At 42.4% G+C, this 18,803-nt stretch overlaps 7 protein-coding genes across 7 annotated transcripts; 3 read left to right on the top strand and 4 right to left on the bottom strand.

The window, feature by feature from the left end:
- Positions 1 to 64: 64 nt before the first annotated feature.
- I206_104523 (uncharacterized protein) lies at positions 65 to 1,279 on the bottom strand (the record flags this gene model as incomplete). Its single annotated transcript, XM_019153820.1, has 1 exon — positions 65 to 1,279. One exon carries the CDS (start codon positions 1,277 to 1,279, stop codon positions 65 to 67), a length of 1,215 nt encoding a protein of 404 aa, XP_019012560.1.
- A 492-nt stretch (positions 1,280 to 1,771) lies between these two features.
- I206_104522 (uncharacterized protein) lies at positions 1,772 to 3,055 on the top strand (the record flags this gene model as incomplete). The annotated part of the gene is made up of 2 exons (XM_019153819.1): positions 1,772 to 2,072; positions 2,133 to 3,055. 2 exons carry the CDS (start codon positions 1,772 to 1,774, stop codon positions 3,053 to 3,055), a joined length of 1,224 nt encoding a protein of 407 aa, XP_019012559.1.
- Positions 3,056 to 4,605: 1,550 nt separating this feature from the next.
- I206_104521 (uncharacterized protein) lies at positions 4,606 to 6,903 on the bottom strand (the record flags this gene model as incomplete). The annotated part of the gene is made up of 9 exons (XM_070202966.1): positions 4,606 to 4,824; positions 4,909 to 5,253; positions 5,309 to 5,418; positions 5,475 to 5,631; positions 5,687 to 5,852; positions 5,911 to 6,077; positions 6,146 to 6,607; positions 6,677 to 6,717; positions 6,771 to 6,903. 9 exons carry the CDS (start codon positions 6,901 to 6,903, stop codon positions 4,606 to 4,608), a joined length of 1,800 nt encoding a protein of 599 aa, XP_070059067.1.
- Positions 6,904 to 7,633: 730 nt separating this feature from the next.
- I206_104520 (uncharacterized protein) lies at positions 7,634 to 9,778 on the bottom strand (the record flags this gene model as incomplete). Its single annotated transcript, XM_019153816.1, has 10 exons — positions 7,634 to 7,711; positions 7,766 to 7,848; positions 7,903 to 7,930; positions 7,986 to 8,146; positions 8,202 to 8,521; positions 8,571 to 8,836; positions 8,895 to 8,997; positions 9,057 to 9,183; positions 9,245 to 9,457; positions 9,511 to 9,778. 10 exons carry the CDS (start codon positions 9,776 to 9,778, stop codon positions 7,634 to 7,636), a joined length of 1,647 nt encoding a protein of 548 aa, XP_019012556.1.
- A 407-nt stretch (positions 9,779 to 10,185) lies between these two features.
- Positions 10,186 to 12,924, top strand: I206_104519 (uncharacterized protein; the record flags this gene model as incomplete). Its single annotated transcript, XM_019153815.1, has 11 exons — positions 10,186 to 10,492; positions 10,556 to 10,756; positions 10,815 to 11,134; positions 11,199 to 11,360; positions 11,417 to 11,518; positions 11,583 to 11,744; positions 11,797 to 11,945; positions 12,000 to 12,224; positions 12,282 to 12,390; positions 12,449 to 12,658; positions 12,727 to 12,924. 11 exons carry the CDS (start codon positions 10,186 to 10,188, stop codon positions 12,922 to 12,924), a joined length of 2,145 nt encoding a protein of 714 aa, XP_019012555.1.
- Positions 12,925 to 13,907: 983 nt separating this feature from the next.
- On the top strand, positions 13,908 to 15,897 carry I206_104518 (uncharacterized protein; the record flags this gene model as incomplete). Its single annotated transcript, XM_019153814.1, has 6 exons — positions 13,908 to 14,402; positions 14,470 to 14,592; positions 14,659 to 15,079; positions 15,133 to 15,238; positions 15,304 to 15,667; positions 15,730 to 15,897. The coding sequence occupies 6 exons, from the start codon at positions 13,908 to 13,910 to the stop codon at positions 15,895 to 15,897; spliced, it is 1,677 nt and encodes a 558-aa protein (XP_019012554.1).
- A 465-nt stretch (positions 15,898 to 16,362) lies between these two features.
- On the bottom strand, positions 16,363 to 18,450 carry I206_104517 (uncharacterized protein; the record flags this gene model as incomplete). The annotated part of the gene is made up of 7 exons (XM_019153813.1): positions 16,363 to 16,947; positions 17,005 to 17,431; positions 17,486 to 17,629; positions 17,907 to 17,939; positions 17,998 to 18,058; positions 18,129 to 18,313; positions 18,383 to 18,450. The coding sequence occupies 7 exons, from the start codon at positions 18,448 to 18,450 to the stop codon at positions 16,363 to 16,365; spliced, it is 1,503 nt and encodes a 500-aa protein (XP_019012553.1).
- Between the last annotated feature and the right edge of the window lie 353 nt (positions 18,451 to 18,803).

The raw sequence follows: 18,803 nt of genomic DNA, 5'->3' as shown, positions 1-18,803 counted from the left end.
CGTAAAGACATGTTCTTTAGTTTCATAAAGACACGTTCTTTCGTCTTATCCGGTTTTGATATCCCTACCCTTCCTTATTATATATATCATTGTACTTCGCCAATGCCCTCTTCTCCAAAACCTCTTTCTCCTCCTCGCTCATGTACTTTTGGAACCTTCTCGGATCTAAAGCTTTCCTCAACCACTCATCCTCATCTTGCGATTTACCCATCAATTCATCCGCAAGTAATTTAGCACTTCCAGCAGCATGTGTGACCCATACTCCCACAGCACAATACAAATCATCTTCAACTTTACCAACTAAAGGTAAACCATCTGGTGTAACAGAAAACAATCCATTGAATTTTTCGCTTCCTTCAGCTTTAAACGTTGAAGCGATATTTTGATTTAACAGATCATAACCATCATTTAATACTTGATCAAAATCATTTTCCCATCTTCCATAAGCTGTTTGACCATGATCCTCACGGGAAACTTTGATAGGAGCATGAGCATAAGAACCTAATCCATCTTTTAATCCATGATCTCTTGCGTAAACATGTTTATGAGGCCATCTGATAAAAGGCATTTTATATTGTCGTTTTTCATGAGGAAGGGAATAAGAATATGGATGAGAAACAGAAACAATTGAATGTTCTAAATGTGGAAGTAATTGTGATGCCCAAATTCCTGTACAAAATATGATTTTTCCAACTTTGAATTCTCCTAACCTAGTATTCACTTTCCATTCATTTGAATCTTTAGAATAACTTTGTATTTCTGCATTGATAAAAACTGAGCCATTTGAAGAAGCTTCATCTTGTGCTATATGTGTAAGTTTTATTGCATTTGCTGTACCGTCTTTTGGGAAAAATAAACCTGATATTCCATTGTCTTCTACATAATTCTCATCAATGAAATTAGGTACTAAATTTAATATTTTTTCTTTATTAATTAATTCAGCACTAATTCCAACTGATTTCGCATCTTCAGCTCGTTTTTCAAGATCAGAACCAATTTCTAATCCACCAACAACTTGAAATCCTTCTTCACCTTTCGAAATGTAATGAGATACAGATCTTTTAGCTAATTCAGTCAGAGATGAAAGTTCATTATATTGTCCTACGAAACCTGGTGCATGTCCTGTCGAACCTGGTAATCCCTTTATATCTTTATCTAGAAGTATAACTTTAGATCCGAAGGTGGTCGATAAGAATGAAGCGAGATGAGATCCGACTATACCTGCTCCTACGACTAGTATGCGTTCGGAAGGTGGATTAGAAAAGGTGGGCAGCGACATGGTGAATCAGTCTGAAGGAAGGCTACTGCAAAAGTGGGACAGCAACACGGCAGCGACAACAAACTCCACTTGTTTCACATACAGCGTTTATATGTTACAAGAATTCTGAGTGACCGATAATTGCCAAGAATTCTATCGAAATATTTTCCCAGGGAACATCATAAAGGTATCCCTTTAACCGAGTCGGAACAAAGATCCGGCCGGTCAACATCATGTTGCGATTGGACTTGATCAGGTATTTCGAGCAAGGGTAGAGTGCATTTCCTACGAACCATAACGACGAACGAGGTGATACATATGATATGCCAAACCAATGATGAACAGATATTTGATCTGAAGTGAGGTGAAGGCGTGGAAAACGATGTGATAGATAAGACTGCCCACCTAGTCAAATTGTCCGGGTTTACGCGATAAACAGAAATATCATAACTTATCTTTTCTAAACTCCTAACAATTCGGGATTCCCCATAAATTGAATCAATCATTGTCACAATGGCAGGCCTGTCAACTACTCTTCCTCTCACCCCAGAATCAGTTAGAATAGCATACAGCAAGATTAAAGACCATGTACATCGAACACCCTTACTGACTAGTAAAACATTAAACAATATCGCATCTACCTCATCTTCGAACTCCAATTCTGCACCCAAATTCAACATTTATTTTAAGTGCGAGAATTATCAACGCATAGGTGCTTTCAAAGCTAGAGGAGCTTTTCATGCTATAACTCATCTTATTGAAGTGTTGGGCCTTGACGAATTGAGGAGAAGAGGAGTAGTAACGCATTCATCTGGTCAGTTGCTTACTGTCAAGCACACATCAAGTTTCAAGCTGACATTGATTTCGACTTTAGGTAATCATGCACAAGCACTTGCTTTGGCTGCTTCACATTTCTCTATACCCGCTCATATAGTAATGCCAACCATATCAACACCTTCTAAAATCGAAGGAACTCGTACTTATACCGATCATATATATTTTAGTGGATCAACAAGTGATGAACGTGAAGCAGTAGTAAAAGAAGTAATAAATAAAACAGGAGCTATTTTAATTCCACCTTATGATCATCCTGATATAATATTAGGTCAAGGAACAACAGCATTAGAATTACAAGAACAATATAATGAAATTAAAATAGAAAAAAATGAAAAACCCAAATTGAAATTAGTTTTAACACCATTAGGAGGAGGTGGATTAACTTCTGGAATTTGTATACATTTTTCAAATCAATTAAATGTTAAAGTAATAGCATGTGAACCAAATTATCAAGGTGGAAATGATTTTGAAATTGGTTTTAAAAATACAAATCCACCTAAAAGAATTGAAAAAGTTAATACTTTAACAATTGCAGATGGATTAAGAACTCCTGTAGGTGAAATTCCTTGGAAAATATTCACAACTACAACTACAACTACAACTACAAATAAAACATCAATAAATAATGAAAAGAAAAATTTAGAAAATGTATTTAGTGTTTCAGAAAATCAAATTGAAAATTCAATGAAATTGGTTTTAGAACGTATGAAAGTTTTTATTGAACCTTCTGGAGCTGTTTCACTTGCTGTTGTTCTTTATAATCAAGAATTTAGACAATGGGTATATGAAGAACAGCAAAAAGAAGGTGGTGAAGCTTGGGATATAGTCGTTATCTTTTCAGGTGGAAATACCACGATTGATGCGATTTTGGGTATATTTGGGAATAGTACGGACAAGGAGAGAGAGGAAGGAATAGATGGTTTAGATGGAAAAGCAACAGCAGAGAATGTTGCAGGATAGAAGAGACTCTCTATCGGCACCATGATGCATAGCAATGAGAAAGTACAAGTCGTGTATGAGATCTGAAATAGTAGTAAAGAGAGATATTGGCAAAGCTCCAAGCAAGAAATTCCTTTCGATGGATCAATATATCAAAGGCTAACAGAAGGTTGACAGCCAGTGGTTGGAAATGGCTCTCTACAAAGATGACAAGGTTCGGTATCACTCGCTAGGGTTCTTTCGAAATCTATAGACCTTCTGCTATAGTGTGACGATTCCCATTCGGACTGTAAATCTTGTGATGGGCAATTTCGCAGGTTGACACTTTGACGAATGATTTTTTGGCTTCTGCATCTTCTGTTTGAGTTTGAGGCGCTATCTTCAAGTGTGCCGAGATTGTTTCGCTTTCGAAAGCGATTTCGATTACGGTCTGGCAATATTTTGTTGGTGTCGAGGAATTCGAATCGTTCCGACGAATCATGAAGATCATCATCCAGATACGTGATTTGAATCGGGATCGCATGGTCGATAAAGATTATGCCAGAATTTTGATGGATAGTTAGAGAATTTATTTTCCAAGACTTCACAGCTCCATGGAAGATTGCTATCAAGCCCTGAATTAAATCTACAGAGTGTAATTTATGCGATTGCGATGGGAAATGCAGACACACATCAGCCATCTTGAAATATCGGAAAAAATTCCAAACTTTTCGAACTATGGGACCGAAACGTGGGTCGTCACATGTGGGCCATTGCCATGACGAATGCTTGTATTCCTTGATTTCTCTTAACATATCTGCTAATATTGATGATCCTGTGATCATGCCTTTTGCGCCTTTCCATAATTGAGTAGGTTTATGATTTCCCAACACGATGCATATATTTACTATTCTTTCTAAACTTTTCATATCTTCAACCCTTAGATACCTGATTGATTGAAGGACACGTAAAAGTCGATTGTGTTGACGTGTATAAAGATCTACCTCTTCTTTGCTTTTCACCAGGGGTGGCGTTGGTATCGCGTATTTGAATAAGGTGCCAGTTGTTGACGCCTTCAAGATAACATGCTTGTGTAGAATGGGTTGAAAGGTCTCATGAGCGGCTCGATTTAGTAATACCAATGTCCGGACGCACTTGACTCCCGATTGGGCGATATATTGAAATATTTGTTCTTGAATTTCGAGCGGTATATGAGGTGTGTACGAAGGAGCTATCATAATTGAACCAGTATCTGACATGTTCGGCTTTTCGCTATTAATCTCAAGATTGATCGAAGCTAGAGCATAAGAAAGGTCAGCAAAGTGGTATTCGTCAACGGAACAAGCAAGGCTCACAGGATTACCAGAGTGTGTGCAATTTAGTACCTGTATTTCACAAGCGAAGATCTTGATCGCTCATGCAATTTATATCATCTCCAAACCGCTACTGTAGATCAGATCCCGCATTTTTAGGTTCCAATACTGTACAAGGTTCAATCGCGCGTACGTATAGGAGAATCGACACGCAACATGATTAGGTTATGACACATATGCAAGACACGTCGTATTCGAGTTCAGGATGAGGAGATGCGACTACCCTAGCAATACAGGACACCCTGATTCTAATAGAATTTCCACCCATCCACAAGCTATATCATCCTCTCCTTCATCCATCCGAACCCACATTTCTTCGCATACCATCTGAACAATCTCAAGCTCGTAGCAACATTGAAATTTGAACTCCTTTAATCTGAGTCGCGCAATCTCGCGTTTCTCTGGATCAACAAGAGTAGAACAGGCAACAATTAAAGGCTATCACGCAGAACAGAGGTCAGAGATGGAACATTTGATGACAATACTCAACTTCGGATTGCGCGAAAAAAAAGGGGGGCTCACCCAATTGAGATATTCCACTTTGTCTCCTACCGAGGCGCAAATTTCCAAAATCGTAACAGCAGCTTCTTGTACTTTTGGATCTATCCTAGCGGCACCTCTTAGCGTTCGCATAATCAAAATGCGACCAGCGTGCCATATAGCCAAAGAACCAAATTGAGTTCTTTGATCAATATCTGCATCTTTGGATATATCCCAGAAGACCCATTCTTGTTCTACACGGTCTATTGTTGTCGCTTCGAGCTGTTGTGGAGAAGAAAGTACCGAAAGAAGGCAAGATAATTGGAGGACTAGTGAGCGAGATATTCCGCAAGAAGCGTCAAATCTTCTGAGCTGAGGAGACTGAAACTGAATATCAGCACACCACTTTCAGCACGGAAAGAGATTAAAATAGCAAACGCACCAGTTGTGTTCTCTCCGCTTCTTCCAGCCTTTTCCACCACTCTGGTGTTTCTTCGAAGTCACCCGAATCATCCACCAATAGACTGTAGCAATTCGTAGCCGATAGTGTACCTATGCAAGGAACCTATTCAATTAGGCAAGTCAAACAAATGATCCAACCAGCTCACCAAGCAGACTCAAATTGATCAAAGACTCGATAGCACATTTCATAGCTGGATTTACTTGTCCAGAAGAGAAAAGAATTACATCCATTCCTCCGCCTATTTTTATAGATGTCTTTACCATTCTCATGAGCTCTCTCCATCTATTATTTGCTGCCAACAGCTATCATACGACTTGAATCAGTCATAGTAGTATCTTTCAGCTGTGGCTTACTCACATCAGCGGTCAAAGACAGAGCGCAAGCTGAGAAAAAAGTTGGATTCAGAATTGCCATCTGGTTCATATGCAAACTACGTAGTAATCTAACACAATCTGTTCTATACTTTAAAGCAAGATTTCGAGTATTCAAGCTTGAGGTAGTATCACCATTTCTACCTTGTAAACTGAATTCCATGAGTTGATTAGCGCCTCCTCTTATCATAAGAGATGAATCAGATTTACTAGGACAAATGAACCGCTCCAAGATATAACAAAGCTGATCTTAAAGCTTGACTTCCTGATTGATCTCCTTCATTAGACATAAATAAAGGCGCAACATGTTCCGACCATGGATTACGTTCTTCATTTACAACGATAATCGATAAAGTATAAGTAATACAATGATGAAACTGTCCAAGTCATTTACATTAGCTTTATTCGGTCATATGACAGATCTGACCAAAAAATCCTGACTTACACACTGTAGATCTTCACTGGAAGGAAAGAATGATCTCAAAAAGTCAGGCGGAATGGAAGGTTGAATGAAGAATAACCCCATGCGCGTATTTCTGCATACAGCTAAGAGCCTATCCAGAGGTCCCAATTCCTCCAAAGTCGCTGTCCAACCTAACGGCACAGTATTCCTCTTAGCGGTCATGGTAGGTGTCGGCATAGTGAGAAGAATAGAGGGGACTAGGAGCTGATCTGCCGTCCCTGACATTAGAGGTATTTGTGGAGAATCAGCAAGGGCAATGGTTGAAACTGGTCCCGGGGCATCGTTTTCATGATTAGATACCCGTCCCTTTGATGATACAGGCGCAGGTTCAGCCAGAGACGATGGAGCTTGTCGTTTGTGAGCCGACTGAGATTCTCCTTTCGATGGCGCAGGTCGTATAGAACGAGGACCGATAAACTCTGGCTGTTTACCCGGATAGGTACACTAGATTATCGTAATTATGATTGATTTAGCTAGAACAGCCAGGAAAAATAGGCATGATACTACACTCACTTGTACTCCGTATTTCACACATTTAGCACATTCGGGTTTTTCTGCGATCGTTATACTGAAATTAGTTTCATGGTAGAATCAGTCGAAGACATACCTAAATCACATTTTATTTTTCGTCTACGACAAACCTTACATCCTGTTCTTGTCCTTGTGATACGTCTACGAGGAGGTAAAGTGAGAGCTGTACTTGACTCTGTATGTGGATATTCACTTTCGGATAGTGTCATATCAAGTCGCAACGAAAGTAGCTTAATACTCTGCTCCCGTTTTTTCCAAACATGAGGGGAAAGAAGAGGTCGAAAAGACAACAACATCGGAATAACGACAATTGTGATATTACCCTATCGTATCGTATCGCGATAATACCGTTATCTCGCTTAATGAACCAATCAGAATTACATTCCATCAGCACGTTCACATTTTCTCGACTCCAAGGGTTAATTTCTCGACTCTATTTCTCAATATTCTGCTTTTCTCGATTCTGATGTTAAACTTCCAGATTCTCAATTTATTTTCTCGACCCTAATGTTAAACTTCCAGATTCTCGAATTAATCTTCTCGACCCTTATGATAAATTTCTAGATTCTCTATTTATTTTCTCGATTGTGTTCAATAACTTCTGGAAATTCTTTTGTTTTTCCCGCGCTTATTTGGAACTTCCGGATCACCTATTCTCAATCTCGATTTTCATTTGTTCTTCCGGAATTTTGGAATTTTATTTCACGCAACTTTTGGATTACCTTTTCGTATTCCCGATTCTCCTTTATCCTTCCGGAACTGCATTTTATGACAGCGGCTACGTTGCCCGATTCCCCGTATGAACCGTGAATTCGAGAAGATATAATTTGGCTTCATCGAAGCAAAAAATTCATCGAACTATACCTCTACAAGTATGAAGTTCATAGAATCGAAGTCGTTCAAAATGCATAGAGTGTCTACAAGGAAGTACAAAACGACCTAAATTTCGATTGAATCATGTTGCACAGGTCCATTAAGCGGATTCCCCCTATCTATAATTGATAAAACGCTTTGTTCCTGCGGAAGATATCAGCACGGCGTTGACAATGCATATTGATAAGGACGACTCACTGATGGTGCTTCATACCGCCGTCGAGCTAATGTGAACCATAACACAGACAGAAGGACGGCAAATCCGCCAACGAAGACAACCACTATGCGCGAATTTAGCTCCAACAGTCCTCTAGTAAAACTATTCAAGTACTTACCATAACTCATATTTGAAGCGTCGACGGGCTGTAGCGGCAATATGAGCGAAGCGTATCAAAATCTGGTCATGTCAAGAACTCACCATTGATGCAGGAAAACAGTATATGATACAAGATTGGAATACGAAAAACACAGCTAACAAATTACAAGGTACACCCCATCGTCCGAGGTTCGATGTTCGTAGGGGCGATACTGAATTGAGCTTTCTTCGACCGCCGAAAAGCATCAAAATTGCCGGGATAGCTTCGAAAGGAAATTGTCAAGATCTATTTTGATTTCGATATGAGACGAAACCTACCGTAAGAGATCTCAAAGACGATAGTAGCTGCTCCGGTAAGAGAGTTGAAAGTTGAAGTTGAACCTAATTGGACTAAACCGCAGACTAGAGGTACTATTACACTAAGTACAAGACCATAGATTGGTTCTCCACGAACAGTTATTGACCAAACCTTTGGATGTGGAAGTACGTTATCTCGTCCAAGCGCCATAAGTACCCTCGAAGCTGTGAGAATTATACCCCTTACACTATTGATAAATAGGATCGAGGGAATGAGGAGGAAAATTGTTGTCGCCCCTTTTGATCCAGTTGTATCCATGCTTATTTGCGCGAATGGAAGGCTGAACGAAGGATCAGCTGGTTTGTGGTGAGAGGTTGATTGTCACTCACATATAAGGCGTCGATACCACTGAGGTGATGTCGGTGATGCAAAAGAGCATGGCTAAAAGGACTGCCATACCTGACAAAGCACTAATGATGATCGTCCACATTGTAGCTCTAGGTCCATCTTGTCTAGGATTGGGCATTTCTTCCGAGATATGGTATATCAGATCGAATCCAAGATAAGCGAAAGCCGATTGTAATAGACCAAGTAGCCAAGCGATGACTATGGAATTCCATCCGGTCATATTGTTGAGTCCCCCGAAAACAAACGACTAAGACAAATTCTAGTCAGCGACGAGCTCAGCATGATGTTAACAAGAAATCACTCACTGCTGAGGCTCTTGTTGGTGCTGTGGCTGGCAAAGCTATAACGATTGACAATGCACATAGAACTGAGATTACCATGAGACCTTGATCAAGCCATCGATTGGCACTACATAGAATCCATCAGTGGAAGCCATAGAACGACCGTATTCTTTCCATACGACTCACCGCATGCCCAGACACAGCGTCACAGAGGGGCCAAAGACGAGTATACCAGCGAATATACCATATTGCTGACCAACGCTCAAGGCGAGGTCCGGCCTATTGACAGTGATGGCTGCCATCAGGAGTATCACTACGATCAAGGAGCATGTTCATTAGTAAGTAGGAGCCAGAAGGAAACTAGATAAACTCACTTGACAAATACCCAGCAGTGGCAGCTCCAAGCCAAAGTCCAATGACGTTCAACATGCCAGTAATCCAACTGATCGAATTACGCCATTTGTGCGGAGACAAGACAGCTGCCCAATGATATTGTCCAGCAGCAGTTGGATATACAGCAAAGATTTCGCCATGGGATAAAACTGTGGCAAGATTACAAATTGAAGCGTATAAAAAACCCCATACCACTAGATAGGTATCATCAGCCATATGCAAATATAGGAAAGCTCTGAGAACCCACATGCACTTGGACCACCTGATATTAGGCCTGAACCTAGACCAACTACTAAGACCACCCAACTGTTAATCACAGAAAAGGCAAGTCCGAAAGCCGTGAAAGGAGAAAAAGCATCCTTTTCCAATCCTTCAGGAGTAATGATTTGATGATCGATTATTTGGTCTGTATCAAGAACGTTGACATTGGTAGAGACCAATGCTTGTTTCGGCGGTGTCTTTGATCCAGACTCGTCAGAACGCGAATTTCGCAAGATGCTGGAGGATCCCTCCATCGTGTTTGTTCTGTATCGAAATTTTGAATGCCTCGTTGGAAACCTGAGATGCCATCCTGTAGGTGGCTATATATAAGTGCGTATTGAGAGAGTGTATCGGTGTCTACTCTTATCTCGGATCGAGCATACTCATCTCGAAACCAAGTGTTATAGCGAGGATAGCGTCTTATCTCGCAAGATCTGCCAATCAGGTCAAGATAGGTCTGAAAGCGCAAGAGGGGTATATCTCGCTTTTGCGACCAACCGGAATCATGGTTTTAATCGGTAAATCTCGCTTTCTTGACCAATCAACCGTCATTTCGATCACTCGTCATGAACATTTACCCGGTCAGACTAAATTATATAAGAACGCTAATTCTTCCAAACGTTCACATAACTCTGTATCTTCATAAACGCATTCATCCAGTATGACAGTTGTGCAATCTTTAGTATCAGCAATTTCGACCAAGTTAGGATTCTCCAATGACCGGCAACAACCATATCATCCATTGAACCCTCTATCTGCAGCTGAAATTGCCAGTTCGGTAGCAGCTATACGCAAAGATTTCGGTGGTGATAGATTATGGTTCAAATCCACACAATTAGTCGAACCTCCTAAAGCGGAGTTATCTCCATGGCTCGACGACTTAGCGGATGGTAAAGCCGTAGAAAGGTTACCTCGTATTGCCGAGACCTTGTTGGGCAAGCGGAACGCAGAGGGAGCAAAATGGTTCGGTAGGTCTCAATGGACCGCATATCATAGGATCCAGACTTTGCTAACAACGATCATGCCATTAGTTTACAAGACCACTATACTGGAAGATGGGTCGGCAGAAGTCAGGTCAAAAGAAGAAGTGACAAGCCACCATGTACCTCCCGATATGGGTGAAATGATTGCAGCAGAGAAATCGTTACTAGACGATCCCGAATTCAAAGCCGCTATTGCCAAACTACAACTCCCCTCGAACGCCAAAGTAGTCGCAGATGGGTGGATCTATGGTCAGTCCCATTGATCCTTTATAGCATTCATCTTCCTTACTGACGAGTGAGGAGTCAGGTGCCGACAATGTAGAAGATACCCCACGATTCATCCCTTTCATGGTGTACCTTTCCTTCTCTGAAAACCCCGATACGTGTCATTACGCTGCTCCCCTCCCAATCGTCCCGGTTGTACGAGCCGACACGTTCAAGCTTGAGAAGCTTGAATACACACCCATATTCGGCACAGGCGACAAGACCTTGTTAGATCTTGAAGGTCCGTTCCCGTGGGAAGCTTATATGCCAAACGAATATGATGCATCGATCCGAGACGCGGCTGGATTGAAGGCTAGAGATGACGTGAAACCGTATAGAGTCTTACAACCTGAGGGTGCTAGTGTGAGTATGCCACTTACTTTTTTCCATCCCACCTAATTGTTCTTACGGAATCTCGCATTTACAGTTCACTCTGGAAGGCCGAGTGATAAAATGGCAGAAATGGTCTTTCCACATTGGATTTAATTATCGAGAAGGTATCGTTCTTAGCGATGTCAGATACGACAATCGCAAAACCTTCTATCGACTTTCCGTGTCAGATATGACCGTTCCCTATGGTGACCCAAGAGTGAGCCGTGTCCTTATGTACGGCCTGAGTCTCGCTGATAGAATGGACCATGACAGGCCCCCTTCCATAGAAAACAAGCATTTGACTTGGGTGACGTTGGAGCGGGATTAACAGCGAATGAGCTGGCTCTGGGGTGTGACTGCCTGGGGGAGATTGCAGTAAGTATTGCATAAGTGATACAATGGCAAAAGAGCACAAGCTGACCGTCGTGGTTTCCATTAGTACCTGAATTTTGATCATTTCACTCAAGATGGTTCACCTTTATTACAACGAGGTGTAGTTTGTATCCACGAACAGGATGATGGAATTGGATGGAAACATACCAACTTCAGGACCAACAGACCATCAGTCACCAGATCTCGTATTTTGATCATACAAACGATAGTCAGTCATGTCAGCCTTTCCAAATGAATTTTCGCTCATACAGCCGTAATAGATAACGGTAGCAAACTACGAATATATCTTCGCTTGGAGGTTCGATCAAGCCGCAGGTATCAGTCTCGAAGTCAGAGCTACGGGTATCCTTAGTACAGCTGCTATCCTCCCTGGTGAGACTTCGCCATACGGTAACGTAGTGTCGCCTGGGTAGGTACAATCTCAATCTTCTGTGTGCATGATCTTCGCTGAGGCCATTGATAGAGTACTTGCGACCAACCATCAACATTTGTTCTCGATACGTATTGACCCTTCCATCGATGGAGACAGCAATACCATAGTACAAGAAGACTCTGTTGCCATGCCTTTCGACAAAGCAAACCCGCCTGCTGATAACAAATGGGGTGTTGGGTATACTGTAGAGAAGACACCAATCACCACGAGCGGCTGGGCCGATGCCGCTCCTGAGAAGAACAGAGTGTTCAAAATGTAAGGCATTCTCGAGACTGACTATTATCAACCACTAAATCCGATTCTCCATCGCAGTACCAACCCAAATAAGATCAATCCCATATCAGGCAAACCAGTGGCATATAAGCTGGTACCCGCTCCATCTCAACTCATGCTGGCTCACCCAGACTCAATCGCATACGCCGTGAGTCTCTTGAAAAGCTTTTAGGTGAAGCGATCGAGCTGATATCGGCCGTGTTTAGCGTGCTGAATTCGGCGAACATCATCTCTACGTCACATCGTACAAAGATGGAGAATTATACTCAGGAGGTCTCTACACCAACCAATCTAACGGGAATGCAAACGGTATTCGGTCATGGATTGACCGAAAAGATAACGTCGAGAACACAGATATTGTATTGTGGCATACCTTTGGACTCACACATAATCCAAGAGTCGAAGATTTCCCTGTTGTGAGCCTCTTTTCTTCAATACCTTCGAGAACGCAGCCCATTTTGTGACTTACCTAATCATATGTTAGATGCCATGCGAAACACACATGATCCATCTCAAGCCTAACGATTTCTTCACTGCATCCCCTGCTATAGATGTACCAGCAAGTACACAGGCAATCAATCAATCGAGACTCCATCAACCTGGTCAACACCTGCAAGGTAGTGATGAACTAGAGAAAGCAGCGAAGAGTAATGGACTCAACGGAAAGAGCTGTTGTAAATAGCTTTGTATATGTTAATGCTACTTATTAATAGAAAAGTGAAAATCCCACGACATGAAAAGCATAGATCATAGTGACTGAGAAGCAGACCATCCGTTGTGAAGTAAATTAACGAGGATTTTCCAGGCAGCCCTGTTACATAATGAGGCTTCGGCCAAATCGCGAGTGCCCTTGAGCTGCAAGAGTTCTCCCATCGACTTTGCGCGAGAGGATCTTTAAGACCTCAATTCTACATCTTTGGCCCAAGTCCATTCCCACGAGACTGCTGAGAGAGTGACAGACTGATTGCTTGCGATATGATCTCTCTTATAAACCCGAAGTTACACATTTCCCATGAAAAACACGCGAGCAGATCTGAAGCGTTAGCGTATTTTTATACATCTACTGCACTTCTTCTCGGCTCTAAGTGCTGGAGTCTCACTCTGGCCTCGATGTTCCAGTGATGTTCTGCTTCCATCAAGATTCTCATAGACCATTACCACTCGTCGGATGACGAGATGCGCCCGTTCTAGCGCTGAATAATGCGAATGAGATATGGTATCTGGCGGGCAGAAAGAATGACGATTGAGATTACGTTATATGTTTTCTGTGCATCCTTAAGCGAGGTCTCGGTTGCGTTTAACAGTTTTTTTTCTTAATTTGTCAAATGGTCCCCCATGGGATTTCCTGATCTACTCACGTTAACATTCAATCTCACAAGCGCCATCAACGTTAATAGGCATGGAGATACCAATGAAAAGAAGTGTAAAAGACGTTTAAACGCCAGGCTTTGGTAGGGATCCATCCATGATTGGTGATGGTTCTTAGAAAGAGATATTACGAGTGGGAAGGAAGGGGATATATACCCAAATAAATCATTTCTCGAAAATCCCATACTTCAGTCTCGACGCAAAACATTGACTTCTCATCATCGTGTCCCCGATAACAGCACATCAACCGCATATATATATCCATCTCCAGCAGCTAAGATATAATCTAACCTAGCTATGACGGACGGTGTGCTCGACGTGCCAGGAACAGCACGTATATATCAAGAGGAAGGCGAGACAGTACAAAATGCTGTAACATTGATCCCAGCTCCTAGCAAGAGTCCCGAAGACCCTTTAAACTGGACACGAAAAAGAAAATACCTCATGTTAAGCTGTGTGGTGTTTTACACGATAACAGCGACAATCTTATCATCCGATCTATACTCAGTCTTCGATCCCCTCTCGGACTCCACTGGATTATCATTAGATCAACTCAATGTCGGTACAGGATATCTATATCTTTTCATTGGTGTATCGACCATGATTAGTCAGCCAGCTTCTTTAGCTTTCGGTAAAAAGCCTACTTATTTGGTTTCGGCTTTTGGCGCTGCTTTGGTGAACATATGGACAGCTTTTGCTAAAGGTAATTCTCAATGGATCGCCAGTCGATTACTTTTAGGATTTTTCATTTCACCCTCTTTCACTTTGGTAGAAGTCTCAATCGCGGACGTGGTTAGTCTACATCGTATCGCTTCTTGGCTCTCGATTCCTATACTAACCTGGCAAGGCTGCATGGTAGTTCTTCCTGCATGAACGTTCTTTCCCTCTCGGGCTATATATCAACTTCCTCTTCGGTGGAGTCAGTCTTGGTCCTATCTTGAGTGGATATATATACGAAGGTCTGGGATGGCGAGCGATCATTGTGAGTCACCATCAACTTTCCAGCTAACACATTAACCAAGACTGACGGCTATCGTATATACAATAGTGGTTATCATCTGGTCTCACCGTAATTATGGGCTTTGTCCTTTTCTTCTTCCTCGAAGAAACCACCTTTGAGCGAGATCATATCGAATCCTCCCCCAATACTGTCATCACTTCAACAGGGTCTCTTGCAGATCAGCAAGATGATGAGGATCCGAAGAATCCTGACAAGGCAGATAGGACAACTACAAGTGTCGAGCACGAAGTCTCCCATTCTCGACAAGTTGAAAACATGACCATCACCGATGTCAGTCCTTTCACACCTTCGCCTTGGCCAGGACCTAGATTCTGGAAATTTATGAAACCTCACAAATATGCATTGGGTATCATGGTCAGAGGTATTACTCAGCCATTGATGTTATATCGATTACCTTTAATTTGGTGGAGTGGTCTGATGTATGCTACTTATCAAATCTGCTTCAATTGTATGTTTCCATCGCTTCTTCGTTTGCAATTGACGCTGACACATTTGATGTAGTAATCGCTGCTATTTCGTCCGGTATCCTAGCCGCACCGCCTTATAATTTTTCGACTAGTGCAGTGGGATTGACATTCCTATCCCCGTTCTTATCCGCTATCCCTGGGTTAGTCATTTTAACATTCATTGCAATTCATCGGCTGACAGTCTGCAATGTTGTTCATTGTGTAGTGCTGTATATGGTGGATATATCACCGATAAATTCGTTCTGCGACAAGCCAAGAAGCATCATGGTATCACTGAAGCCGAACACAAGCTCAAGCTGTATATAATCCCAGCGGTCTTATGCCCAATCGGCTTGCTCATGATGGGTTTGGGACCATACTATGAAGCTCATTGGATAGTCTATGTCCTTGGTTGCGCTATTGTCAACTTGATCGGACCACTTGCAACGATTTTAACGGTGTCATATGTTTTCGATTGCTATCACCCTATTAGACCAAAAAACGAACACGGTGTCCAAGCTTGTGCTCAAGATATGGCACCTTACCTTCTTAGTACTATTCTTTTAGCCATGGTCTTCACTTTCGGATTTGTGAGTTCTCAGTCGTACAAAGTTATGCTCCAAACGCTGATGGAACCTTAAAACCACTTTAGAACTATGTTATTACCCCTTGGTGCTTCGGTTGGGGTCTAAGGAATTTCGCCATCTCGTCAGCTCTGATCATCACCGTCATCAACGCTACAGTACTAGCTGTGTTGAAGTGGGGTAAAAGACTTCGAAGGATTGGTGAACATCCTTACCGAAAGATCATCGATTGGTAGATTGAGTGTATCATTACCGCTTGTTGGTATTCAACGGATCGTGCAGAATTTTGTGTTAGATTAGCGATCGACTAGAGTATACATTTATGCAACTTGTCAAATGTCCATTACTCCAATGCCGTCTTGGTAGAAGCATTTTAAGGACATCTTTAATGTCCACCTCTGGATATAGTCCGGAAGAGAGTGTTTTGGCTCTGCGGTCATCAACAAACAAAAATGTCTATCACCCCCTGTATATCATGCTCCGCAATTCTGCTTGTCAGTAAGATGATCAGAATCGAATCAATTTGTGCCCGCTTAATAATTTTGATACATGTTAAATTGGTACAAATACTACTAAACCTCTCTTGCAGCTCGTCACTGTGTTCTTCGCTCTTGATGACATGATTGACCTCTTTACAATGGCCATTCCCTGTCAACCCCATCAAGTCAGTATGGCAACGAGTCTACTCAAGCATTGTCCACTCACATGGTTTGAGTCAAGTTCTGATGGACAGCTTTGACCTGTTGGTATGCTTCCAATCCATAAGTACCTAATTCCCTACCGATACCAGAAGTTTTGAATCCTCCGAATGGCACACTGGGGTGGAGTATACCGTATTGATTCAACCAAATAGTACCAGCATCAATCGAGTGTGCCAATTTTGTTTGTTGTTTTGCGTCATTGGTAAAGACACTAGCAGCTAATCCATATGAGGTGTTGTTGGCCAGATCAATGACTTCCTCTTCGGTTTTGAATTTGGAAGCTACGATGACAGGACCAAAGATCTCTTCTTGAACAACTTTCATATTGATAGTCGTGTCTGCCAAAATCGTTGGTTCGACCCAGAATCCTCCATTGGATTTGTCCCACTTTTGCCCTCCTGTGACAACTCTAGCACCTTCTGATCGTCCTGATTCGATGTAATTGAGCACTTTGTCTCGTTGACCTTCAGAAATAAGGGGTCCGAACGATGTCGCTTCGTCGGATGGTTGACCGATAGCACAAGCTTTAGCCTTTGAAGCAAGTGCGTTGATGAACTCATCGTAGATGCCTTCTTGGACATAAAGCTAAATGCAAGATCAGAATTAGCCGATATTGCGCAGAAAAAAAGGCTCAAAGCTTACCCTACTGCTAGCAGTACAATCTTGACCAGAGTTGAACCAGATACCCATTGCAACCCATGAAGCAGCTTGCTCAATATCTGCAGAATCGAAAATAATGGATGGAGATTTACCACCTAATTCAAGGGTTACTTTCTTCAAATTGGACTCGGCAGCGGCAACGGATATTCTTCGACCAGTGATGACTGATCCGGTGAAAGCGACTTTGTCGATGTCCATATGTCTAGAGATGGCGTCACCAGTCGTAGCACCTAGACCGGGTAGAGTGTTGATTACACCAGCGGGAATACCAGCTTCTTTGGCCAGATCACACATCACCAATGCGGTAAGAGGTGTAAGCTCTGAAGGTTTCATAACGACAGTACAACCGGCAGCAAGAGCTGGCCCGACTTTCCAAGCCCACATCATAAGAGGGTAATTCCATGGGATACTATTGAAGCTCATCAGCGGTGAGTTGTAACACACAACTATGGATCAGGCTCACATTTGACCACATACACCGATAGGTTGATGCAGGGTGTATACGAATTTCTCCCCGCCGAAGTGGTTAAGCGTTTGTCCGTGCGATTTGTCGGCGAGCCCAGCGTAATACCTCAAAGCCGCGACCGAGTCTCCTACGTCGAATTCACTGTGTATAACGTATCAGCCAAGGTCATCTGGCAAATCCAAGGCAGGATGTAATAGTTAATATGGGAGGCTGTGGGATAGATCTTCTGACCAGAACAGAGGACGGCGCAAGTACCTGTGTGCCGAGAGAAGGGCAAGTAGAGAAGCGAGATGGCCTTGGGAGGGAGAGGACGGGAAAGGCAAAGTAGCCGAGAAGGTCCTCTGAGTACCAGAGTGAGGGTCAAACGAAGGGAGGAGAGGCGGGGTGAGACAAAGAAGGGTAAGAGAGCTATACTCACCGAGCAATTCTAACACCTTTCCCAGAGTTCAACCTATTCGTGAAGCGGAATCAGTCATACGATCATCAGAATTATCAGGATAGCTGCTCACGATTCCAGAGCACCAATCTTAGCGGAATCTCGCTCAATTAGATCCGCGAATTTGTTTAACACTATTTGTGCCGTCAGCAAGCCTCTGGAGATGTACTATATGGTCAACGACGCAATGAGCCTTTCACTCACAAGCAGCTCTCTCAGTAGCAGCGACATTGTTGCCCCAGACAGTTTTAAAGGCTTTTCTGGACGACTTGACTGCTCTATCAACATCCTCTTTCTTAGCATGAGCGAAATCCAAGAATGGTTTTCCAGTAGCGGGATTGACTGTCGAGAATGTCTCTTTGGATAATGATTCGACCCATTCGTTGTCACTGTATTCGCCAGACCATCAGATTCTGTCTCTCTCAAAAAGTCCACGCGTAGTCACCGTCTTCACTCACATGAACAATCCAGTAGGTACTTCGACCTTTCCGAAATTAGGTACTTCGATAGTAGCGTGAGTAGGCATTTTACTGATTGCTGAAAATGAAAAGTATCTGACAGTACGAAATGAAGGTAAGAACGATTCCAATGTTCGTGTGAGAAGCATTCGAACAATTTGAGGTAGCTGTATAAATTACATGAGACTCTACATACATATCACGGCGTAATGAGGACGATGGAGAGATAGGATGAGGTATCCATAAGTTGAGGCAGAATTAAACGCCGGGCGTTCTCTGAAATTCAGGATAAACTTATCCGCGAAGTGGAGGAGCGGCGAGGTTATGATTAAGCGAGGTTCTGCTTCTGATACGAGTATCATTTTGAACAGATTTACGCATGATAAGCGAGTCAATTCAGATGCTCCTTTTATCAAGGAGG

This window comes from Kwoniella pini, chromosome 6 (assembly GCF_000512605.2).
Source record: "Kwoniella pini CBS 10737 chromosome 6, complete sequence".
In the NCBI taxonomy this organism is placed as follows: domain Eukaryota; kingdom Fungi; phylum Basidiomycota; class Tremellomycetes; order Tremellales; family Cryptococcaceae; genus Kwoniella; species Kwoniella pini.
This window is presented reverse-complemented; position numbering and strand designations above follow the sequence as displayed.